A 26,083-nucleotide genomic window follows, 5' to 3' on the forward strand; every position below is an offset into this window, starting at 1 on the left:
AGCATCCTGTTCTTTTTTCGCTGATGTAATATCATCAGTTAATCTTGCTGAGAATGGTAGGTTGTTTTTATCCCTAAATCTTCTCCCTGCCTAGATTCTTTCCTACAGGTTCCTTTCTTCTCTTGGTATCACCTGGTCTCTGTCTGTGTGCTAGAGGCTTTGTCAGAAGACTAGTGGTCCTTGACTGTCCGTTGACATTTAAGTGGGGGGCTCCACAAAGCTGACCAGTGTGTGAGGCTTGTGACTGTGGTCTTCAGTGTAGAGCATGGTGCCTGTGCCATGTCCTTGCCAGACACATATCAGCGTCTTCAGGTCTTTTCTCTTGGGCTGGTCAGATTTTCCAGAGACGGACCTTTCAGTCTCCTGCCAGTGGGTGTCAGCCTGGCAGCCAAGGTTTGGGGAGCAAGTCAGAGAAGAGAACTAGGAGTGGGAGGGCCATTGACTACCTCAGTACCCAGCAACCTCCTCTGATTCCCCTGTTTTCAGGACATCATTCATGCCTCACATTGAAATGCGATTTTTGTATTGTTTTCTGATAAATAGTAACTAAAAGAAGCTTATTTTGTTTTGAGTTTACTGAGAATTTGTTTTTAAATACAGAAGTAGATAAGAATTGTGCTTAATATCCCCCTGTCCAGAGGCCCTATTTTACGCTCCAGGCTCCAGAGGAAGGGAAGGGCCATCCTCTGTGCAGAAAAGAGAAAGCATCTGCAGCCCTGACCACTTTGTAAACAGATTTCCAACCCCGTCCTCCTCTTTTTAACCACCTCAGACCCACCTCCTGAGCTTTTGGAAGATTTTGCAGTAAAATCAGGTTGGGTCTCTGCTCTTCTCCACTGCTGGCTTGAAATTTAGTTTTCTTTGGTCTGTTATGTTAGTCATTTTTGGTTCATCTGCTTTTCAGCTGCCAGAATTTTGTTCCCTTTTCCCCCATCACTTCATGCCTTTGGGAAGGAAGAAATCTTTCTATGGTTTTGGTGGGGCTTCAAGAGGGAATGAAAATAAGTTCATGTGTTCAATCTGCTATCTTTACCTGGAAGTCTCAGGGCTTGTTACACCTTAAAAATATTAACCTTCATCTGTCATGAGGTTCCAGGTATTCTTTTTTGAATATTTAAACCTTTTCTTTTTTTGCAATTTGTGTTTATTTTACTAGATAGTATAGTAACTTTTTTCCTGAATGGATAGCCATTTGTTTGGGCATCATTTATTTAACAGTCTTTGTTTAACCACTTGATAGATCCAGGCATAAATGGGAATTCAGTAGGTGTCTGGACTTTCTAATTGCTACTACTGACCTGTTAGTCTGGTCCTCTGCCACAGACTGCTGCTGTGCAGAAAAGTGAGAAGGTGACCAGTAGGCACTTGCCGGTGTGCTTACCACGGAAGGGCTCCCTAAATGTTAGCTCTCGTTAGCAATATCTCTTGTTAACATTTTGCATCTCAACATTTTTCATTATTTGGTTATATTTGTTGATTTTATAGAGTTTTCAAGCTAGGCTATTACAAATAATAACTTTTTTCCTTCTTTCCAGTATTTATGCCTCTTATACTTTTTTTATTGCCTACATGAAAGTCCAGAAAATGTTGAATTCTGTTGATGGTGGATATTCCTGTCTTGTTTTCCATTCACAGTAATATCTAGCCTTTAAATGTGATTTTGTATTGTATTCTGTTATCTATCAACTAATGGAAACTTCTGTTCTGAGTTTACTGAGAGTTTTTTTTTTAATCCCAAAATAGGTAACAATTGTATCAAATTCCTTTTTGGCATTTGTTGAGCAAACTGTAAGGTGTTTTCTCTTTTAGCCCATTTATGTAACTAATATGTATGTATTACATTGTATGTTAATTTTCTAGCAGGAGAAACTTTTTTTTTTTTTTTTTTTTTGCAATTCAGTCTTTTATTGTAATTTTATGCTGGTAAAGTACAAAGGATGGTCTATGCCAATAACTGACTATTCAAGTGCTAAGGTAAAACTTTATCGGTAATAATACTATAGTGTCTTATTTTAACATAGAATACTACTATATTTTTAGCGTGGTAACCTTTGACTGTATTGTACCTTTTTTTTCTAAGAGGAGAAACATTCTTATATTACTGGGGGCAAAATTCCAACTCGGTCATGGTATGTGCTACTTAACATGGTATTTATTCCTGGGGGAAAACATCTGCTTATGGTTATTCTTTAATACAAAGTATATTGCTTTTTATATCCTGTTAGTAATAAAGGGATGTTTGGCTTGTTGTTTGGTTTAGGTATAAATGAAGTTTTGTGTTAATAAGACCTGATTTTTGTTACGAAGTTAGCCAGCAGAAAAACTCTATCACATGTATGTGGTCAAAATATGCACTATTTCACTGCCTTCTCCAGTAGGATTGGTGACAGAATTAATTCTTTGCCAGAAGGAACAGATTATATACTTTGGGGTACAGGAAAGATCCTTACAAGACTCTGACACTGCTTTTGACAAATGAAAACCCAAGTTTTCTGAAGTTTTGTTGAGTAGAATTTGGGAAACCTCTCATTTAGAAGTTTTGATTTCCCCTGTTCTCTAGAAGTAAAGGCTTAAATTTTCCTTAGGACTGGATGCTCTTTTCTACTGACAAAAGTCCTTGCAAGGACCTTATATATATAGTTACATAAATGGAAAGTAAGTCCCACCACTTGTTCTCAGGGGAGCCAGTGTGAATGGCTCTGAGTCACCATCGGTGGTTCGGTGGTCGTGGGTCTCACTGTGCTCACCAGGCGGCATCTCCCAGTGTGTGGCCAGCTGATCCATTGAGTTCTGAGGTGGGTGCATTGAAGTCTTGTGGTTTTTGTCAAAAATTTGATTTCTAAGAGTTTCTGCTTCAGATATTTTGAAACTAGACTTAAGGGTTTGTAGCTCTTACATTTTCTCGGGAGGTTGTACCTTTTATTTCAGTTAAACCTTTTGATCTAAAAGTTTACATGTTATGATACTAATATTACTGTTCCCATTTCTGTTCAGCTTTTATTTGAGTGATGTATCTTTGTACTTCCTTCATTTTCAACCTTTCCTTGGTTGCTTGCTTTGTATTTCCTTTTTGTGTGTGTGGGGCGGGGAGGGGGGATATTGGAGAACACTGTGTTTTTCCAGGATGGCAAGTCGTTGTTTTCAATCTAGTTGTGGAGGGCGCAGCTCACTGGCCCATGTGGGTCTCCAACTAACGACCTTGGCGTTATGAGCACCTTCCTCTAACCACTGAGCCAACCGGCTGGCCACCGTTGGCCCAGCTCCAAGCTCAAGCCGTTGCTCCTCACTGGCCCATGTGGGACTCAAACCGGCAACCTTGGAGTTATGAGCACTTCTAACCACTGAGCCAACCAGCCGCCCACCGGCAGCTCAACTCCAAGTTCAAGCCTTTGTGTTTCAATCTAGTTGTGGAGGGCGCAGCTCACTGGCCCATGTGGAAATTGAACCGGCAACCTTGTTGTTAAGAGCTTGCTCGCACTCTAACAACTGAGCCATCCGGCCGCCCTCTTTGTATTTCTTATAAATAGCTTTATGTGTAATCTGAAAGTTCCTCTAGTAGGGAAATTTAATCTGTTCACATTTCTTATAGCTTATTTGTGTGTATTTAGTCTTATTCCAGATATCTTATTTTATGTTTTTGTATACTTTTCTAACTGGTTTTCTTTTTCCTGATTTCCAGTCACCGAACAGCACCCATGGTGAGGCATGTGGGTTGAAAAGGTGGGAAACGCTCAGCATTCTTGCCTGAGAATCTGAGTAGCGTAACGGGGTAATCATGTGAAGTTTAAAGCTAAAGTCAGTTCTTACCAAATTTGCGTAAAATAAATAGTCCTTTTTCCATCCAAATTAGTTTTAAGATGTAGAGCTAAAAAAAGCCAGTTGAATTAATAAGAAATGGTTTAGCAAGCCCTACGGGGGTCAGAAGTCAGAGGTGGAGTCAGGGCATAGGCCCAGCTGCCCTTGGCAGGCCCATCACAGGGAGGGCTCCATGCACAGGCCGAGCACACAGGTCACTTACCAGGGGATCAGTCCAAAGCCAGAGTTGTGCCTGGGAGAAAGAGAGACTTGCAAGACCCAGGAACAAATACAGAGCATTGTGCGCTGGAGAAGATGGGATCAGACAGCATCCTGGGAGGGTTAGGGTAGTGAGAAAGCTGGGGCAGGAGAGAAGGAGCAGATGGACCAGACCCAGAGTCGGTGCTCTACATCTTGTGGTGTCAGATTCCCGTCATGCACGGTGCTGAGTGGGGCTGTGATGCTTCTGCAAGCCTGGGCAGAGCACCTCGCAGCTCTGGGGTTCCATAGGACAGAACAACAGCAACACAGCCAAACAGAACTGAACAGCAATTTAAAGGAACACTTGGGAACTTTTCATTCAGTTTGGGCAAGATTACTTAGCAGTTTGCTAATCAGGGCAGGATATTCTTGAAAGTACTCTTAATTACACAGGGAGGGTTCGTTGTCAAATGAAAGCCACTTCTCTATTTTATTGTTTGTGGGAAGATGGAATGTGACTTGTCCCATCTGCTCTGTTGTTCTTGTGGTCCTTGATCTCTTTTTTTTTTTCATTGTGATAAAATATATATAATGTAAAATTTACCATTTTAACTATTTTTACGTGTATAGTTAGTTCACTGGCATTAAGTACATTGCTGTGCCGTCATTCCCACCACCCATACACAGAGCTTTTTCATTTTCCCAAACTGAAACTGTCCCCATTCAACACCAACTCCCCATGTCCCTCCCCCAGCCCACGACAACCTCTCTTCTACTCTGTCTCTATGAATTTACCGATTTCAGGTATCTTATAGAAGTGGAATCATAGAGCATCTGTCCTTCTGTAACTGGATTCTTTCACTTAGCATCATGTCTTCAAGGTTCATCTGTGTCGCAGCACATGTCATCCAGTCTGCCTTGCGGCCATCGTCTTCCTCACGGGTGAACTCATATCCAGGAGACTTCAGTCTCCCAGAACCACCGCTCTGGAGGCCACATCCCCCAGGGCTTTAAAACCCTTAACGGCTCTGTAGACTGAATTAGACCCATATTTGTAGCCTGTGTGGGAGGATCAGCCTTTCTAACGTGGATATTTAGCTGCTTTGTTTTTCCGCCCTTTTCTCAGAGGTGTGGAATGTAGTACACCCCCACCGCCAATCACCACCGCCTACTAGAAAGGCTGGGAGATTAAATCCTCCACGTCCTTACGGAAAAGGAAAGCGTGTTTTGGTCACCAAGGATTTGGGCTCCAGAGTTCTGTAAGTCATAAAGGTCTGTGTTGAAGAACTAGCGATAAGAGGGTAACAGATAAGAGGGTAGAGAGAAGAGAGAGAGGGTTGGGGTAGAGGCTGGACGTGGGTTGGGAAGAAGAGCAGGGACCTACAAGCCGTTATGGAGCGGCCACTGCTCAAAGGCCCGGCTACCAGGTGCATCTGGGAAGACCAGAATCCCAAGCGCAGGGCTCAGCTCAGCAACCCTGTAGGCTGAGGGACCCACTCCTGCTTGTTGCAACCTGCAGAATTCCTACGAAATGCAGGAGAAAATGAGGGGGCAAAATCAGGCAGGCTTTTAGAGAACTAGAGTCCACTGAAAGGCTATTGACATGAGTTAGCAGATTCTTCTGGCTCAAAAGGGTCATTTAAAGGAAACATCTGCATCCAGACCTTGCCAGTGCACACATTTTTCCTATGTATAGAAATGTTAGATGTCCTGCCAACTTTAGGAAGTAAAAACAGGATTTTCAAAATAAAACCTTAAAAAAAAAAATGTTTTCTCCTTCTGTGGGCTGAGGTTGATTTAAAGTGCCTTTGTCCTCTCTCCTCTTTGTGGATCATTGGTCCGGGGCGAGAGCCTTTGTAGATCAAATATGCCAGCAGCTGGTACTGGAGCACGGCACCATCCAACACCAAAAGCTATCATCTTGCCATCACTTAGAAAAACGAGGCCTTAATGTTCGCCGCCATTCTCTCTCTGTCCCGCAGGACACAATATAAGTCTGTTTAGACAATTATAGTCCCAAGTGAATCTGCAGAATATTTTTTCCATTCTCTTATTCATGAAATGTTCATTTGGGAAAAAGAAGTAGTTTAGCCACAAGAAGCTTATGATTTCAGTCTTTCTGAGGAGGGGCAGGGTAGGAAGTGAAGATTGGGTTGAAGATTGTCTAGTATAAATTGAACTTGGTCTTGGAACTAAATTCCTTAGAACAAATTGTTTAGTTATTACATATTATTTTCTTAGTAAGTATATCCAAAAATATAGAAGTGCTATTTCCCTTTTAAAAAAGGGTTTCCCTTACTAAACATATTCTATTTGGAGTGCTAGAGCATCATAGTGTGGAAAAAAATCATGTTCTCTGAAACTTTGTGGATTCTTTTATGAATCTGTAGGGAAGTAAGTAGTCATTCATGTTGGGGTGAGGGGGAGTATGATGTGGAAAAATCTCTTTGAGGGCAATTTGGTAGAATCCAGCATAATTTATTCCACATGTGTGCAGAGTAATTACAAAAGGTTGGAAACAACCTAAACAGGCTGCTGTATCCATCCACATGATGGACCTACAGATAGCCATTTGAAAAGTGAGCTAGTATTTATTAATATTTACCATATGGCAGACATTGCTCTAAGTGCTTTACCTGTTGTTTGTGCATGTAATCTGCATTGCAATCCTATGAGGTATCGAATCCATACCCAGTCTAAGGATGAGAAAACTAAGGCATAAAGAGTTTAAGCAATTGCTTACAGTTGTACAACTAGTAAGTGACCAGCCAGGATTTAACTCTTGCTGTCTGGCTTCAAATCCAATCTCTTAGTCTCTATACTGTAACTGTTTCTCTGTATGTTGTAAAAGGACCTATCGCTATAGATCTTAGTAAGTGGGGGAAAAAGCAAGATGCAGAACAGTATGCATAACATGCTACCATCTGCATAAAAAGAGGGGAGGTATATATATAAATATACATGTTTATATAAGTGTACAGCAGTGCTGTCAAATAGGACTTTCAGTGGTTATTGGAATGTTCTAGATCTGCACTGTTCAATATGGTAGCCACTAGCCACATGTGGCTCCTGAGCACTTAAAAGGTGGCTAATGTGATTGGGAAACGGAATTTTAAATTTCATTTGATTTAAATAATTTAAAGACTAGTGGCTATTGTATTAGGCAATGCAGGATAGAATATATATGGAAGAATGCAAAACAAGCTGGTAAGAGATCATTTAATCTTGTGATTTTCAAACTCTACTGTAGAAAAAGCTCTGCAGAAACTTTAATTGGAAGGACAGGTTCCATAGCTAATCATTTCTAAATCACGAATATAATCCTACCGCTTCATTTGAGAGATGAGGAAACTACGAGCCAGAAAAGTTGCGTCATCTGCCTAAAGTCACAGTCATACAGCTACTTATTAAGAGCCATGTGTTGGCCTCTACTTCCAGTTGGGAGAGTTGACCCATTTGTGCAGATGGTTCATAAGAAGGTTTCTTGAATATTTCCTTGGGCGACTGGTGGATACAGATAAGCTTTCAGCTAGGAGAAAGATGGGATTTAGGGGTGTTAACAGATTACTGAGCCTAGAAAGTGGTTAATGGAGGTATTCTAGGATGAGTGAAACCAGCAGAGCTGCAAATCTTGACCTTTTTTTAAGAAAAAGTACGCCAAGAAGACAGGTGAAATTAATGAAAATGAGGTAATCAACTCAACAGAAAGGCAATAGAGCAGGGGTGTCAAAACTGCGGCCTGCGGGCCAACTGTGGTCTGCAATCCATTGTTAATTGGCTCGCAGCAAATTCCAAAAATATATTTAGTTTACTTAAATAAACCAGGTGAGGCAATACGTACTTCACCTCGAGTGAATGGCCCGGCTGTTTGTGTGTTTTACCGCATATGGCCCTTGGTAAAAACCATTGAAAAAAGTTTGGACACCCCTGCAATAGAGGAAAGGAGAGGAAGAAAATTGCAGAAGAATGTTTGTCCAGAGATCTCAACATGGTCAGGGCCTGGGGATAGAACATTGCAAAGAATCTCTTTGGAGCCAAGCTGAGGGCTAGAGAGAAAGCCTGCTCACAGGAAGCTGTAAAGACACAAAGTTCCCATACTGAGCCATGGCATTTCATCTTCTTTTGATGGTGTTGGCTGTGCAAGGCCAGCCCTGCTATTTGAGCAGCTGGGCAGGAGAAGGAGGTGGGGCACTGGCATGGGTGTGGACCCAGCTAGATGGTTCAGGAAGTGTTAGGCAGCAGAACCCTTGCAGTGAAACTAGACCCAAGTGTCACCATGCCACAGCCAGAGGCCCTCGGGGAGGAAACATCGTGGGTGGGGACTCCCTAGTGTTTGTTAAATGAAAAAGAAGGAAGCAAGAAAGATATCGCTCCAGCCACTCTTCTGATGTCAATATCCTTTTGATTCTATCTCTAGGGAGAGGTTGTGCAGTGTCTTCTGCCTACATATCTCTGGAGACAGAGTAGCCCTTTTGTCATCAGAAAGCCCTCATCCACAGAGGATATTTCTGCTCTCTTATCCCTTGTGAGGACTTGTAAGGACTCTTATCCCTTGAGGACTCCTTTGGTCCTCACCATGTAAAGCAAAGGGTGGCCCGTCCTAGAGTTGTCCAACCATGGCCTTCTGACCTACTCTTTTCCAGGTTTCAAACCCTCAATTCCTTCAACAGGGATAAAGAGTAGGAAGAATCATTTTTAAAAAGTACATTATTACAAATTAATCTCTAAATTTAATTCAATTCCAATTAAAATCCCAAGAGAGTTTTTTTTTATTAATTCTTGAACTTAATTAACACATTGCATACGGCGGGGTTTAAATCCCTCATGAAGATTCTCGTGATCCGCACACAACATGTTAAAAATTCACATGGGAGATTTTCAGTCAAGATAGCAGAGTAGGTAAACACTGTGCTCACCTCCTCTCAGGACCACATCAATTACACCTAAAGCATAGAACAGCCATTATTGAGACTATGAAGTCTAGCTGAACCAAAGCCCTACAACTAAGAACATACAGAAGAAGCCACCTCAAGACTGCTAGGAGGGACAGAGACTGGAAGGGGTTGGTCCCACCCCTGCATGTGACCATTCAAAATCAGGAGGGGTATCTTGGCTGCAGAGGTCCCCTGCCCCTGGTGGAATGAGGGGTCCCAGCCCCAGACCAGCCCAGGTTTCCAATGCCAGGGAGAAAAGTCTCCATAACTCCTGGCTGTGAAAACCAGCAGAGATTCTGGCTGAACGAGACAGAGGGTGGCTACAGTCCTAGATGCTCCTCTTGAAGAGCCTACACATGGACTTACTCGCTGATGGACTCACTCACTCTGAGCTCCAGCACTGGGACAGCCGCTCAGAAGGTGCCAGGGACTTACGGGGAGGAATCGAATTATCTGGCTTCAGGGTAAGGGCTGGAGGGTCAGCTTTCTCCCACATGGAGGAACTGGTGGAAGCCATTGTTTCTTGAGCCCTCCCCCGATCCCAGTGTGCAGATACAGGCAGACACCATATCTGAGTCTCCATCGAACTGGCTATTGTCTTTCATCTGCCCCACCCTGATGATTCCCTCACATCCCACCCCATCTAACTTTTGGGCACAGCCAAGCTGCTTCCAGTGGCTTTTCTGTATAAACGGCCTGCCTTGGCTCATGCTGTAGACTTTCCTAAAATCTCTCAAAAGTTCACAAAACCCAAACAAGCAGCATTTGGCTTCGGTATGCCCCATACCTCTGGCTGAGCAGCCTTAAGGCCAGTACTAGCCACAGCCAGACTCAGTTTTCGGCTTGGCCTCTCAAAGCACCTCCAAGCATAGCGCAGGTGGTGACCATCTCTGGATTGCTTTGTGATTCATGCCAGGTGGCCCTAGGCAGGGCACAGACTGCGTCTGACTTAGCCTGCAGTGGGGTCCCCTCCCAGAAGGCTCCAGGACTGGCAGCCCCAGTGGCCGGCTTCAGACTGGGCCAGAGCATCATCCAGCCACCTCCAAGGATGACACAGCCAAAGGAAAGGTGGGGCAGGCACCAGAGCCCTGCTACGCACACATTGCTCTGTATGGTCAGCCCCTGCACCATAGCTCCTCACAACCAATGTGGTCAGTCCTTACAACCAATCAGCCCGAGGGTCAGTCCCTCCCACTGATGTGCAAACAGCAACCAAGGCTCAACTACAATAGGAGAGCACACACAACCACACAAGAAATACACCTGGAGCACCCATCTCAGGTCACCAGGGCAACTGCACCATTAGGCCCCACAGGACACCTACTACATAAGGCCTCTCTACTAAGATCCAGAGACATAGCAGCCCTACCTAATACATAGAAACAAACACAGGGCGGCAGCCAAAATGGGGAGACAAAGAAACATGTCCCAAATAAAAGAACAGAACAAAGCTCCAGAAAAACAACTAAACAAAATGAAGACGGGTGTAAATGTCTAATGATTGTGTTGTTTTGTACACCTGAAACTAATATTATAAAAATTAAAAAAAAGACTGAGATAAATAACCTACCAGATGTAGAGTTCCAAACACTGGTTATAAGGATGCTCAGTGAGCTCAGGGCGAACTTCAACAAAGAGATAAGAAACATGAAACACCGAATCCATGTGCAGGGAAGGGAATGTAGGCAGCATTTGTTGAAATTTCACATGAACCCACTTATATGTGTATACTCGTATGCTCTGCATTTTTTCTCACCAAATCTTCAAAGTAAGTTTGGTCTTCCCAGGACTCTTCCTACACATGCTAAACCTTAGTGAGGAATGAGCTGCTTTTATCCTCTGTGATCTTTAAATTGTTACATTTTCCCCAAAAATAAAAAGCTCGGTCTGATTCCACAGCTGTGACAATAAAGACCTATCAAGAAAAGCCCCAGAGACGTCCTGAGAGTGAGAATGTTTAGGTCTAAGACAGCGAGTTCCTGCAGAAGTAAAAAGACTGCATTTTCTAATTAGTCTCCTGCCTTCTTCCCAGAAGCTTTGCTTTTTTCTTTTTAACTTGTTTTTTTTAACTTTTACACTTAGTGCACACAGAATCAACCCATTCATAGAAATCTAATAGAGGAACCTAGAGATTACCAGGGAAGTTGAAGAAGTGGTGGGAATGAGGTCAAACAGCTGCAGAATCCAGCTGTGTCCTTGGTGGGATTCAGCACAGGCCCCTTTTCAGTGTGTGCTCTGCAGCTTCTCTCCCCAGTGGTTAATGTTTTCACCAAATGCTGGTGTTTCCAGGCAACAAAAAGCAAATGAAATCAACCCTCTAGAAGTAAATGTGGATGGTTTGGTTTTGCTTTGCTTCTGTCCCATGGTGTTAGTTAAGAGTCCTGCCTCTACATTCATCCTTATAGAGCTTTATTTGTCTACAATCTCAATCTTTCTAAAAGACTATTCTTGGATAGTCACTAAAGTTAGGGTTTTAGTTTCCCATGTGGATTTAGCTTTTCAGTGTATTCACTCTTCTCACATGATTTTGCTGCACCAGAGGACAAAATTCTGTATTTTACAAAGTTTTCTTCTAAGCACTCTTAGAAACTTAACCTATTTTGGAGATGCTTGGAATGTTACCTTTTTTTATATCTGAGACTTCCTTTCCCCAGAATTTTCTCTCACTCAGAAATATCTCTAAGGTATTTATATCCTAGAGAAAGTTAAAGATACTTTTCAGTAATTATCATTTCCCTTGGGAAAATAATCAGCACGTTTCTTTTTGTTGTCACTCTTTTTCTTCCCAGTAAATCTTACAGTACATGAGTTCCAAAATGTTGGCATTCTTTTTAACGGCCACAATTCAGTCCCTTAAGATGATCAGGGTAGGTCTGCCTTTCTTTTCTGCTTTCCTTCCTCCCTTCTTCCCTCTCTCCTTCCCTTCCTTTCCTTTTCCTTCCTTTCCCTTTCCTCCCTTTCCCTTCCCTTCCTTCCCTTCCCTTAACAGTAATTCAAGTGGTGTGGCTTTTCCAAAATGAAATCTGGGCGAGATCTGATGAAGCATAAGTTAATTCTTCTCTTTTCTGTGATTCGTGTGAAAAACGTTGAGCGTTATACAATTGTGCTGCCACAGCAGCTCACTCCTCGGTCACTGAAGCATACCTTATAGATCCCAAAAATATACCTCAGTGAGCAGCAGCGCCCCACTTGTATAATAATGATAGCAACAAAGCAACCGCTGAGATCTGTATAATGCTTTGCAGGTTGGTCTTCATCACTGTATTTGAGATATTGTAAGTGTACACACGTTTTAATGGTTCTGCCAGCTATGTTGAGTTGGGAATTGTCGATACTCTTGCATTCAAATAGAATTACAGATAATTTCAAATGGCATTGAACTAGAATTGGGGTTGTTCCACTCAGAAGAAAGAAGGGTAAAGTTTTTACCTGATAGTGTGTTGTTCTTAGAATGAAGACAGTCTGAGACATAGCGAATAGAAGTTACATGTAAGAGTATTTCCTGACCTAGATGTTGGATTTGATGACCTGAGTAAATTTGGAATTTCCGTCATTCCTTTTTTTTTTGAAAGACAGGACACTGCCTCCTTTTTCTTACATAGTTTTTGCATGGTTTTGCTTCTGAGGCAAGGGTCTGCATTACGGTGTGTCTCATGTTCCGGGAGGCCCACGAGCTGCAGTCTGTCCTGAAGTGTCAGGCTGTCTGAAGCTCTCCTGAGCTTGTAAGTCATTCTGATTGATTTTTTCAACTGTGGTTTTGTTCCCACCAGATTTTATATCCTAGAGAATAGTCTTGACCTATTAGTCAAACTTACAGATCCAAAACTGTTCTTAGATGGCATTCAGATAACTGAAATACTCAGTGCTCCTTGGGATCCGTTTGGTCTCTTAAAATGTTTCTGAAGATGGTGCCGATGAAGGAAAATGATGTTTCCTATAACACATAGTACAAGAGATACGTATGTAAAGTATTCTCATGTTTTAGGAAAAGAGGATTTGTCAAGTATTAAAAGCTTTACATGTAAAGTAAATTTGGAAAGGAAGGAAGGCAAGGAGGGAGGGGAAAGCGGTGGAGGGAGATAGAGAGAAAAGAAAGAAAAAAGAAGGAAGGAAGCACAGCGAACAGGACATGTGCTTTGCGGTCTGAAGGAACTGGGGTCCAATCCTGGCACTGAGACTAACAACATTTCTTTTTGCTTCAGCTGTCTCGTCTACAAAATATGTACAACATCACTTACTGTGTGTGGTTGTTCTGAGAATTAAATGAGAAAATGCACCGTGACAAGCATATCATAGACACTCGACAAATGTCACCACCACCTTTACCACTGCCACCATTTTTGGAGTGTGACATTTAAGGGACCCTTATTTAAGGGACTTTCATCTTGACCACAGAGCATTTGCCTTTCTGTTTAAAATGGGGCCTCTTTCTTGGAAACTGTAGCATACATGGCAACATTGCCTGTCGAGAAGGACGCTGCCTGTCAGGTCGCACCTGTCCCATTTGTGCAGATGCCTCCGGACTCATCATGAACAAAAACCATAAACAGGTGGTCCCCGGAAATCAAGTCTGGCTTTCCTTCCACCACGTCACAGGCACGGTAGAGATAGGTTTGGAGACGGGTTCTCAGAGTACCTCTGCAGGGCAAAGAAAGGAAGGAAGGGGATTTGATCTTGATAAGAGCTGTAATGCCTGATTTCCTCAGGCTGGCCTGGCCCTGCTCCTTATGTCCCCTTCGCAAGGTCTGATGTCCACAACGTCTGGTTTCAATGCTTGAGACTTTGTGAACTGGATGGGTTACAGTTACTTCCTCTGCTTTTTTAACATGCAAACCTCTCCAGAAAATATAAAACCAAAGTGTTTCCCATTTTTAAAGCAGCGTCCAGGCCTTATCAGGTAGCTGTTGGACCCAAAGAGACTTTAGGAAGCCAAAAATCCAAACGTTCAGCTTACCAGGAGTCCCAGCTATTGCATATTCACTCTGGAAACTGAGCCGGGGCCCCTTGCAACAGGAGCATTCTCAGACTTTTATGTAACACTGATGCTTAGCAACTCTTAAAATTTGGTGTGCTTGAGTCATGCAAACTAGAACGAAGAGACATTATTATGGTTGTGCGTTGCTTTCTGCCAGATAGCCTTCCCTGGGTAAACGTAATTGCAAAGCAAACTGGAGAACGGGCCATATTCCTGAAAGCTGCTGTTTTGAGCTAAGTTCTGTTGTCCACCAGGATCATCCTGGACTCTGGCTAGAAGACAGAAGAGGCTTGATGGAAAGGACCTTAAGCTGGGGACTGGGGTTCCTGGTGTGTCCGTTTTTCAGGTGAACTACGTGTGCAAATTGCAATACCACCTCCTCTGGCCTTTACTGAGTTTCTTAACTGTAAAATGAGGCCTTTAACTTACCCCATCACTCAGAACCAAACTAGTTCAAACTAATGCTGGAAATGTCTAGATTAAAAAGCTCAAATGAGATTATAGGCCATTTGCTTCCAAAACCCTTAGGAAACCACAGGAAACATATTGTACCATATTTCATTACACATTTCCATCTGCATATGTTCTTAAAAACTTCTTTACACATTTTGAGAAAAATTCCATCTTGTCTCCCTCCCCCATTCCAGTTTAACTTCATGTCTTGCTCCTCTTCACGCCTCCACTCCTTTTAAATTGCCATTGCTCCTAGTGGAAACACCCTACAGGGCAGTGAGGGTTTTACTGCGGGAGTTCTGTGTTTGGCTCAGGCAGAGGGAGGTCGACAAGTCGTGAGTGTCCACTCGTCCAGAATGAGCCAGTTAGCTGTTCACCACCCCTCCTCACCTTCGCTGGCCTCCTGCTTTCCAGGATGGGGTGTCCTGGGGAGGAAGAACACCTCACTGCCTCCCCAGCGTGCAGTGGCTGTGAGGAGATCGCAGGCAGGAGCGCCACACTTGCCTGAGTCCTCTGATCACAGCAGAAGTGCTTAGAACACAGTCCTACATGTGTGCCGCTTCTGCAGTCCCCTTTCACGGACTATCTCAGTACATTTAAGCAGCCGCTACCTCAGTCAGCCTGAGCAGTCACGGATTCGTTGGCTTTGGAACGTGAGATTTCATTGGGGAAAACCCCTGTTAGGATGAGTACAGTCCGGGGGAAAGAAGCAGGTAGGTTACAGGTATGAGGCTCTAAAAGGTGGAGTTACACTGGAGCTACTAGGAACCCAGGGGACCTGCCTGGGAGCCGTCAGAAGCCATCATCTCTGGGCTGCCATGTAAAGTTGGAGCTGGGTGTCCTTATCACTGGTTACCTAGTGGCTGCCAGGGTCACCACCCATCCTGAAGGAGGCGCTCCTTTCTCTCCCGTGAAGCCCCAATACCCCTGGCGTTTGGTGTGCTAGCAGGGAGACTGGAGCACGAGGGGTTTTCTCTTGCTCAGAAGCCCTTCACGCTGTGGGGAGAAGAGTGTACCACAGTAGCGGGCCGCGGGACCAGCCCTGTGGGGCTTTCAGATCTTCTCGTTTTGTCGTGCTTGGTCCAGCTGTTGTTAAAGGGGGTTGTACGTGATGATAGTGAGTCTTCCTTGACCAAATAAGGCCAGGAAATGCTGGGATGTACAGAGCTACTCGGGTGGGTAAATTTGAGAATAAGATGTTTCAGAGCCTGTAACATACCAGAGGCAGACAGAAATTCCCTAGTGGCTTGAGCTCTGACACCTTTTTCTTCATGCTGTTCTGTGAATGGATCTGGGCAATAGCTGGTATCAGAATTAAATGTGCGCAGACTTGAGTAGTTTCTTACTTTGCCTACAGCAAACCCAGAGATGGCTCCCCATCTTACCACAATCTCATTCATACTCTGTGACTGCAGTTTGGTGATTAACGCTGCTTCCCCCCACAGAACATTGATATCACCAATTTCAGCAGCAGCTGGAGTGATGGCTTGGCCTTCTGTGCTCTCCTCCACACCTACCTGCCTGCTCACATCCCGTACCAGGAGCTGAACAATCAGGAGAAAGTAAGTCCCTGCCCCTCACCCTGGTTGTCATCTAGGTTATAACGTGCAGGGTTGGGGCTGGGGGGATCCCTTATTATATGAATACGTCTCACTGGGGTGGGGTTTATAGACTTGAAGTGAAAACTAGGATTTGGTACCAGACATAGATAACTGCTAGTGTAACTACATCATAGAATCCCACTCTCAGTAAATACTTCTCAGTTTCCCTTCTAGATATAGATCCATTGTTACACATTTTCCAGAGAAAGTCCTGATGGAATCTCACCTTCATGGTGTGGAGACCTTGGCCACCTTTTTTCAAAGTCTTTTCCAAAGAACCAACAAACTTCACCAAAGAGTTTCCTGCTCAAATAAGCTTGGGTAATGGTATATCATATCACATTTTTAGAGATTCACAGTGCTCATTAGCACAGTAAACATTTCAAATCCTTCATTAAAGAAACCTGTTTAACTCCATTTAAGCCAACATATATCAGATCCACAGAACCTTTTTCTTTTAACTACCTGTAAGAAGAATTGGCAAACTTTTGCTGTTAAGGGCCAAATGGTAGACTCTGTGAGTCTGTGGGTCTCTGTCATAGCCATTCAGCTCTACCACTGGACTGCCCAAGTGGCCATTGGTGATTGGCACATGCTGTGTTCCAATAAAACATTATTTATAAAAACAGGCTGCAGGCCCTATGCAGCCTCCAGGCTGTAGTTTGCTAAATGCTGACCTAGAATAGCCTACAAAATTATATTCCACAGAGCGTACTTTGGAAAATGCACTCATTCACTCAACAAGTATTTCTTGCCACACATCATGAACATAAAGTAATAAAGACAGCAGTGAACAGTGTGGACGTGTCCTCTGCCCTTATGAGGTAGACAGGCAATCAACAAGCGAGTGGACCTACATGTAATATAAATAAATGATTATAAACTGTGGAAGGGCTGTGAGAGTGAACAGTGGGGGATCCAGTTGAGATCAGGAAGGCTGAGAAGGTCTTTCCAAGGAGGCGCTATTCAAGCTGACGTCTGAATAAAGAACATGAAGGAGCCAGCAATGCAAAGGGCTCAGGGGACTTTTCCAAGGTGAGGGAGCAGCCAGAGAAAGAAAACACTTTGGTGCCACCAAGGAACAGAGGCAGGCCAGCTAGCTGGAGTGCAGTGAGAGGGGCAGGGTGGCCTGTGGTGATGCCAGCGCCAGATCCTGCAGGCCTTCCACAATGGCCCTGGTTAGAAGTTTACATTTTGCTCCAAACATAGCGGGAAGTCCCTGAAGGAGTGTAAACAGTGGAGAGACATTATTCATGTTTTTAAACAATCTCTTTGGCTTTTACGTGAAAAAAATGAATTGGAAAAGGAACAAGAATGAAACAGGAGCCAGTTGGGAGGTTGTTGCAGTGGTCGCTATGAGAGCTCAGTTTCCCTGGTTTCACCCATTAGCTGGGACTAGGGTGGTGGCGATGTAGGTGGAAAGATGTAAAGGGATTTGAAATACATCTTAGATATAGAATCAACTGGACTTAGTGAGTGGTTGGTTGTATGAGAGAGAAGAGGAAAGAGTCAAAGACGACCCTGTGTGTCCAGCTTGACAGAACCAGCTTCCCCATCTCCCATCTTCTGAGATGTGGAAGGAATAAATATATTTTGATTATCATACATCAAGATATAAAGTTGAAAGAATGGTTATGGCACTGATGGTGAGAATAAATGAACAAAGTGATTTAATTTAGTCATGGATAGTGGGCATAAAACAATTCAAAATAATCAGAAGGCCTTACTAAAACTCTAGTAAGTGTAAGTCTAAGTCTACACACACTGTCTAAAACAGGTATCTTCCTGAAAGTGTGAAATGTTTGCCGTCATGCAAACACACCTTAGCTCTTTGTCCTCGACTCAATAAGGATCTGTGGTAAATTGAGCCTAAAAGTGTTTGCTTTCACACTTTGAATTCATGAGCACACTTCCTGGTGACTGAACTTGCATTGTCTGGCTCTGGATGCCCGGTGATTCCCGCGCGCTGCACAGCCAGGTGCCCGATACCTGCTGCAGAATGAAAATGTTCAGGAAAACAAACAGACGTCACAGTTTACTCACTTTCCGTTGTCCTTATGGTACAGCGCCCATATTTTCCACATGTAGGGTTGAAATTCTTCTTTGTGATCTGTAATACTGTCATCGGGGAGCACATAGTCAGATTGTGAGACTGCAGGTCTGCGAGGAGATGAAGGAGTCAGATCCAGAAGCTGGAATTTTCATCTAAAGGTCTGTGTGGCTTCACAGCTTCCTTGTCCAAGATAGAGGTGGCTCTGTGTCCTAGAGCCTAGGACTCTTGTTTGCTGGTCACCGCCTGCCCACCACTCTCTAAAGGAACATCTGGCTTCCTGCTTTCCAAATGCCCCTATGTAGATACACTGTGGGTGAAGTGACAGTTTTCACCACTACCTGGTGTGTGACAAGCATGCTCCAGTTTGCTTGGTCAGTTTGGTGAGAGAAATCCATACGTATTACAGTTACTGATGAGGGTTTTCCAAATGACACGTCAACACAGGCATTCAACACAGTATAACACTGAGCACGTGTGAGAGTAGAGTTAGCATGGGGGTGATCTGACTCAAGGAGAGACAGGGATAAAAGCAGGGAGGGTTTTCTTAAAAGAGGCATCTTTGAAGTTGCATTTCAAAGGGTACAAGGTAATTTGAATGAAACGTACATCATTCAGATGAACGAAGTCCAGTCCTAACCTAGAGCCTTGTTCTGGTGAGCTCTCAGTGTTGGGTGGTTTTGGGGGGTTTGAATATACACATACATCAAAAAGGGCACCAAGAGAGGCCTGTGTTTGTAAAAATCTACTAAAAATGATATTGCCGTTGATAGCCCAGAAAGTTCAGAAATCATGAGCTATTCCTACCTAGATGGACATAATTAAACCAAGTGAGTTTGACATCTGTATTAAGTAGGGAATTTCTTCCTCTAAGACATCAGAGGCACACAAACACGGGATGCGAGTTACAGTCAATGGAAGGTTTGGGCATTTTTTCAATAAAAAGCGTATCCATCTATCATTCTATAACACTTCCACTTATGCTAAACAGATTCAGATGATAGAATGAAGTGTGCATATGTCAGTGTTTGAAATGAAATATTAATGTGAGAGAAACTCTGGACTTGGGATTCTTTCTCTCATCGATTTCAGTTGGATTCCCTTCTAGCCCAGCCTGTGGTGGTGTTCTTCCGTGGGTTGAGGACTTTCACCATCCGGAAAACAGGAGGTTCCCGGCCTACAGTTGTCCCCCAGCCAGGGCACAGACTGAAGCAGGGCTCCCTTCTCACCCTGGCCTGGCCTCTGTGGGCACAGCTGCAGGTGCAGGGCAGTGAGGCCCTTCTGCCCTAAGCACAACTCTCGTTTGCTCCCCAGGAGTGGTGTCTTCTCGCAGTGACTGTGACAGTGAGAAAGAATTAGGATAATGGTGCTGGTCACTGTTGTCCTGCTGCTGCCAAAGTGAATAAAACTCATTTTTATGAACCAAAACCACCTGTCTCTCTATAACATTCCATGTCATACTGTACACTGGTTCAATTTTGAGACAGTTTTTCTGTGTAAACCATTCCTTGTTTGTTGAGTATCTGCTTAGAAAACACCAGCAGTGTCATTAGAATCAGGCTAGAGGGTCTTGGGGGAGGGCTGTATAACACCTTGGGTTTCGAAATGCCTTTTCCTTAGACCTTGCTAGTAATCAAAGAATACAAATTAAAACAAAATATTATTTTTAGCCTGTCACATTTGGCAGAGACTTTTGAAAATCATAATATTCTATGCAGGTAAGGGTATGAGAACATGGACACTCATACATTATTGCTGGAATTGAAAATTGGTGTAACATTTTAGAAAGCAATTTGGCATTATGTATCAAGCCATAAAAATATGTGTATCTTGACTTCTGGAATAACGGGTAGCCTAAAAACTGGCTTATAAAACCCCTCCTCCACAAAACTAACCCAAAGGACTTTAAAAATAAAGACTAAGGCCTCATTAGCACCAAATAGGAGATTGCTGTCAATAGTTTGGGCTAAGTGAAACAAGCTAGGAACCACTTTACAGCTCCCCTCTTAACAGAACAGAGAGTAGTGTTGTGGAAACATGTGCAAGGTTTCCAGTCCATCGCCATTAATTTCCCTTAATGTGGAGGAAGAAGGTTGGCAGCTTGGGCAAGATGACCACAGATCAACAGCTTTCCAAGGCCTTGACCACAGACGAGAAGAAAATGTACATAGCCACATCTTAGTGTTTTTCTGTAACCTGGTACCTTGAGCAGAAGGTTTGTTTCAGTGTCAGGGCAAACCCTTTAATAGTCAGGCACCAGATGTACAGGCAAAGACAGAGGGTTGAAGCCATGGGGAAATGGGAAAATTTATAAAATAGTGTATAAACTCTAAATGTATAAAATGACAAAATTCTACTGAGGAGCATAAAACATGAATATGTACAGAAAGACTTGTCTCAGTCATATTTAATTTATCAACTTAATTACGTTTTAATATAATCCTAATGACTTTCAAACGTATTATGGAGCGGGAGCGGAAGAGGCATGACCAAATGATTCTTAAATTCATCCAGATGAAGAAACATCAGAGAACAACCAGAAAGAATCTCTAAAAGAAGCAACAAATTAGGGATAGATGATTGTTGAGCAGTACCTTTAAATTCTAGGGATAATTATTTTCAACCTAGATTTCTATATACAGCCAAATTATTATTTTTTTTCAGCCAAATTATTAATTAAGTGTGATGGTACAGAAGAGAAATTTTTATATATGAATGCTTTCAGAACATGTATCTCTCTCACATCCTTTCTTAAGAAGGAAACCTATGAAAGTAGTAGAACAGAGATATTATCCAAAAATTGACATGGGGTTCTGAAGGACTCTAGGGCTGAAGGGTTGAGTCACAAAGATGAAAATCCTTTCGAAAAAATGTTTTGAGTGGCACACCACCATGACTGGAACTATAGAGAAGGAAATGTAATTGTAGTACACTACTGGTAAATGCTGTTTATTGTTTGCAGTTTTCAGAATCCTTACAAGAGAGGCAGAAGACTTAAATAGAAAAGAAAGCTAAATTTATAAGTTTTAATCATTTAAGAGTGAAAGTTGACAAGGTGGAGGAAAGATGAGAGAAACTTCTTCCTGATCATACAAAATGGAGTTAGGAAATGCTGTCCATGAAACAAGAAATGGAGAAATAAGCATATTATTTAAAGTCACAAACATAACTAATAAAATAACTAAAATTAACCATATAGCTATAAGGAAGAAGAGAGAGAAGTGCATGATACCCGAGTCCTCATTTATTCTGGGAGGAAATTAGTAGGTAATGTTTTAGAAATCAAAAAACAGTAGCATGAGCATATTACAGAGATACGGTTGTAATCAGCAGAAGAACTAAAGAGAGAAAATAAAAGTGGTTCTCTCAAAGGAGCCAGGATTGGGGGAAGGGACAGTTTTTTCATTTGATTCTTTTTAACTGTGCACATATTACTTTGATAATTTTTTGATGTAGCACTATCATTAAACAAACAACTTAATGCACAGCAGAAGTGTGTGTCATGAATCTTGACAAAGTAAAAATAACCAGACTAACAAAAAATTGATAGTAAGGCGTCAACCAATAGTTTCATTTTTAGTGACAATTGTAACTGTTAATCTTTTCCTTAAACTGAGACTATCATTTGCATATTTGACTTAAAATTTTCGGTGTTTTATAGATTATATGGAGTGTCAGTTGGTTTTCTTTCCTAGTAAAAGCTATATATTTTTAGTTGATAATTCTAGTGTCTTTGTCTTTTTAACTTAGAAAAGGAATCTCTTGTTGGCATTTGAAGCAGCCGAAAGTGTAGGCATCAAACCCAGCCTGGTAAGTATCCTGTTTTGTATCTTTGTCATACTTTAGTCCAATTATATGAGAAAGAACTTTATGCCATTTTCTTTATACCATGACAATTTGTTACAGAACATAGAAATCCATTTGCTGACGATTTGTTACTCATGACCCCTAATATAAAATTATCCAATTGGTCTGACCACATGATTTAGAGTTTTTTTCCAAATAAGATTCATTGTGGATATATTTCAGTTCTGGAACCACAGTGAACTGAATTATCATTAAAACCTTCTTGTTTAAGTCACCTAGAAATCTGAATAAAATGTAATTTTTAAAATGTCAATACATAGCTGAGCTCTAAAGAAAGACTGGGAAATAACCAGATGCCAGAAATTAAAAGAGAAATAAAAACCAGAGCATGAGGCATGAGCCGAGACTGTGGCAATCGCCAGGGGTGGGTCTGGGGGTAATGGTAGAGGTCTCATAATAATGGGTAGCTAATGGATATTATTTAATGCACACAGGAACAAGAGACAAAGCCTTGAGCTCCCATAAACACAGCGTTAGTACTGAGCACAAAACTAGGGCTCACAAAATGCTACTCTTCTTGGTGAAAGAGGATAAAAAAAAAACTCCACCTGCCAGTCCAGGGAAGTGATAAGGAAGTTTGGTCCCTCCTCAGATTTTTTGAGGCCAAAAAAGGGGGGATATCTCCTATAAGTAATGAAAATGGCCAGATGAAGTTTGGAGTCCAAATTTGTAATATCTGTATTGCAAGAAGCCCCTATACTGTCTCTGGTGCAGGAAGCTCTGTGGCTAGTAGTACAATGGCTGCTGAAAATATGCTCACAAGCCAAAAGTACAAAACACTAAAAAAATGATCTATTTGAACTTGTCAGCAGATACAACAAACAAGAGAATCATCTGTCAGAACTTGAGATAATAAACAACAATAAGAGACTATAAAAGACTATGTTTAAACATATTAAAGAGATAAAAGGAATAGAAGTAATAAGGAAGGAACATGTTATTTTTTAAAATGGGGAAAAAATCAAGTAAAACTGCTAGAAAGTAAAATTTGGAATTGATTAACACCAGTTGGGTTGAAAAAGTGATTAGATGCAGAAGAAGAGAGAACTACTAAACTGGAAAATAGATGTAAGGAAATTACCCAGAATATAAAAGAGAAACATTTAAAAATGAAAGATATAATAGACAGTTTTATTAGTTAATACATATTCAACTTCAAGAAATGGAAAACCCAACTAACAGTTGTTTAAACCATAAACATGTTATTTTTTTAAAACAAGAGATCCAGAAGTAGTTTCAGGATTGATTCACTGTTCAATGTTGTAATCAAAAACCCTACAGTGGGGCCAGCCTGGTGGCTCAGGCGGTTAGAGCTCCGTGCTCCTAATTCTGAAGGCTGCCAGTTCGAGTCCCCCATGGGCCAGTGGGCTCTCAACCACAAAATTGCCAGTTCAATTCCTCGACTCCCGCAAGGGATGGTGGGCAGTGCCCCCTGCAACTAAAATTGAACATGGCACCTTGAGCTGAGCTGCTGCTGAACTCCCAGATGGCTCAGTGGGTTGGAGCGTGTCCTCTCAACCACAGGGTTGCCGGTTCGACTCCCGCAAGGGATGGTAGGCTGTGCCCCCTGCAACTAGAAACGGCAACTGGACCTGGAGTTGAGCTGCGCCCTCCACAACTAAGACCGAAAGGACAACAACTTGAAGCTGAACAGCACCCTCCACAACTAAGATTGAAAGGACAACAACTTGGAAAAAAGTCCTGGAAGTACACACTATTCCCCAATAAAGTCCTGTTCCCCTTCCCCAATAAAATCTATAAAAAACAAACAAACAAACAAACTAAAACCCTAGAGTGTTTCTCCTCTATACTGCACCATTTTAATCTGTTGGCTTTTTCTTCACTACTTGGCCACTTGTTCTTCTATGGGCAAATGTGGCTGCCAAGCTCCAAATACCACTTTCATCTGCAGGTCAGGAAGGAGGTGGAAGGGATAGAGCAAGTGCCTCACATCTTTCTCCTTTAATAAGGAAATCAATACTTCCCAGATTCCCTCCAGCTCATTGGCACTTCTCTGTTTCATGGTCACCCTAGCTGAAATGGAATTTGGGAAAGTGAGCATGTGACATTTTCAGCCTTTTTAGTAGGAAGCCTGCAAGGGAGAAAGAGGTTGGGAATGACTGTTGGGTTAACCAACTGATAGTATTTATCACAGAGCTTAGGAGCTTAAGAGCAATGAAAGATAAAATCAGACAGTGACTATCCCATGTCAAGTGGGAATTCCAAAATAAGACAAAAAGGATGGGAGAGAGACAATATTTGAAGAAATGGTGCCTGAAATTTTTCCAGAATGATGAAAAACCAAAGATTCCTAATTATTCCCAAACAGGACAAATAAAGCAAAATATTCATTCAGACCAATCATAGCAAAACTGCAGAAAAACAAAGTAAAGACAGATAATCTACAAATCATTTCCGTTTACCAATAATTTAAAAAAAAAGACAACCTAATAGGAAATTGTCAAAGTCTAGAATAGGCAACTCACAAATGGCCAGTGAACGTTTAAAAAGATGTTTGGTCTTATTAATGATCAAGAAAATCTAAGTTGAAATAACAGTGACATACTTTTCCATAACCCTCAAAGGATGTAGAGAATCTGAGAAGTGAAAAAGTGAAAGTATAACTATCATAGAAGTTTTAGTACTGTGAACAGTGTTATGCCAACATGTTTGAAACAGAATGGACAGTTTTCTAAAGAAATATAAATTTATTTCTTCAAATAGTAAATGTAAATATTTTTTCAAAACTTACTCAAAAATAAATAGAACTTTAACCGTAAAAGAAGTTGAAGTTATTGTTTAAAATGTAGTCACACACACAAAGATACAAACAAAAGATCCAGTAAGCACAAATTCTACTAAACCCTTAAGAAACAGATATTCCTATCATGTATATCTGAGTCTAGAGAATTTAAAAAGTAATGAGGGGACCTACTTACACCGCTGGCCAGGGTGGAGTAACAGGAACCTGATTTATCTTCCCTTCTGAAACACTCAACTAACAAGTAACAACAGATAGTTTATGTAAGGAATCAAAGATACAATGAGAACTTGTTGGAAGATCGTATTATATACAAGAATACATTTTTCTTTTTGTGTTATAGTTAATATTTGCTTCTTTTTAACTTAACATTTTTTTCTAATTTTTATCTAATGTACTTCAGAAGTTGGGAAAGCTGGGAAGCGAATGAAATCATCTTGTTGACCTAATTGTCAGAGCCAGCGATTTCATTTGTACAGATGTCTGTGAGCAACTACTGACAAACATAATAATTAATTTCAAAAGCATTTAGGAATGTTTGTGAGCAAACATTTAACCAGTTTATGCCATCAACAGTTTATGCCATCCTGTTTTATTAAATTTGCTTTTCGATATCTTGGTGTGGATTGAAAAATAATATATTTAATTACACATGATACTTTTAAAATATGTCCAATCAGAATTGGCAGCAGTAATAATCCCAAGTTTTTTATCAAGTTCTATTGTTAAATTAGTCAGGGAAAATATTCACTTGTATGTGTATATTCAAGTAAATATAGGTTTCTGGCTGTAACATATCAGCAAGAATGATACTTTTAAAAAGTGAAAGCTCTACCGTGTTCTACAAATTTTAGCAAGCATTCCTCTTCAGCTACAGTGCAGTTTTAGCCTGCCATGTGACACCTGTGAGCAACTGCTCATAGAAAGAATAGGTGGGAGAGGATATGTGACATCATTGTTATTACTGTAAAAACAGCCAGAATGTGTGTCCTCCGAGGGTTGATGTGTTTGTATCCTGGTGAGGGGGACACTCCCACCCTGGGTCATATAGTCAGTGCAGGTGTCGCTTACTGAGTAAGCCAGTGTGTGCACCAGAACAGTTACCGTGTTTCCCTGAAAATAAGACCTAGCCGGACCATCAGCTCTAATGCGTCTTTTGGAGCAAAAATTAATATAAGACCCAGTATATTATATTATATTATATTATATTATATTATATTATATTATATTATATTATATTATACCCAGTCTTATACTAAAATAAGACCAGGTCTTATATTAATTTTTGCTCCAAAAGACTCATTAGAGCATTAGAGCTGATGGTCCGGCCTGGTCTTATTTTCGGGGAACACGGTACCACACACACAGGTTAGGTTCTTCAGGTCACCTGTGGAGGGAGGTGATTGCAAATCAGGATTTTATGAGGATATCGAAATGATTTCTTAG

The 26,083-nt window shown here is 41.7% G+C and overlaps 1 protein-coding gene across 6 annotated transcripts in view; it reads left to right on the top strand.

Moving 5' to 3' along the window:
• SPECC1 (sperm antigen with calponin homology and coiled-coil domains 1) overlaps window positions 1-26,083 on the top strand; it is a 241,520-nt gene that overhangs the window by 208,410 nt on the left and 7,027 nt on the right. For 5 of the 6 annotated variants that reach the window (XM_019757420.3, XM_088801895.1, XM_074319356.2 and 2 more), the window contains 2 exons: window positions 15,804-15,920; window positions 21,760-21,819. In XM_019757420.3, coding sequence (XP_019612979.3) covers window positions 15,804-15,920; window positions 21,760-21,819 — 177 coding nt within the window. The remainder of the gene's footprint in view (window positions 1-15,803; window positions 15,921-21,759; window positions 21,820-26,083) is intronic. The other variant, XM_088801896.1, reaches the window with a different exon arrangement.

Source organism: Rhinolophus sinicus, chromosome 12 (genome assembly GCF_057876585.1).
Source record: "Rhinolophus sinicus isolate RSI-liver-muscle chromosome 12, RSI-T2T, whole genome shotgun sequence".
Taxonomy (NCBI): domain Eukaryota; kingdom Metazoa; phylum Chordata; class Mammalia; order Chiroptera; family Rhinolophidae; genus Rhinolophus; species Rhinolophus sinicus.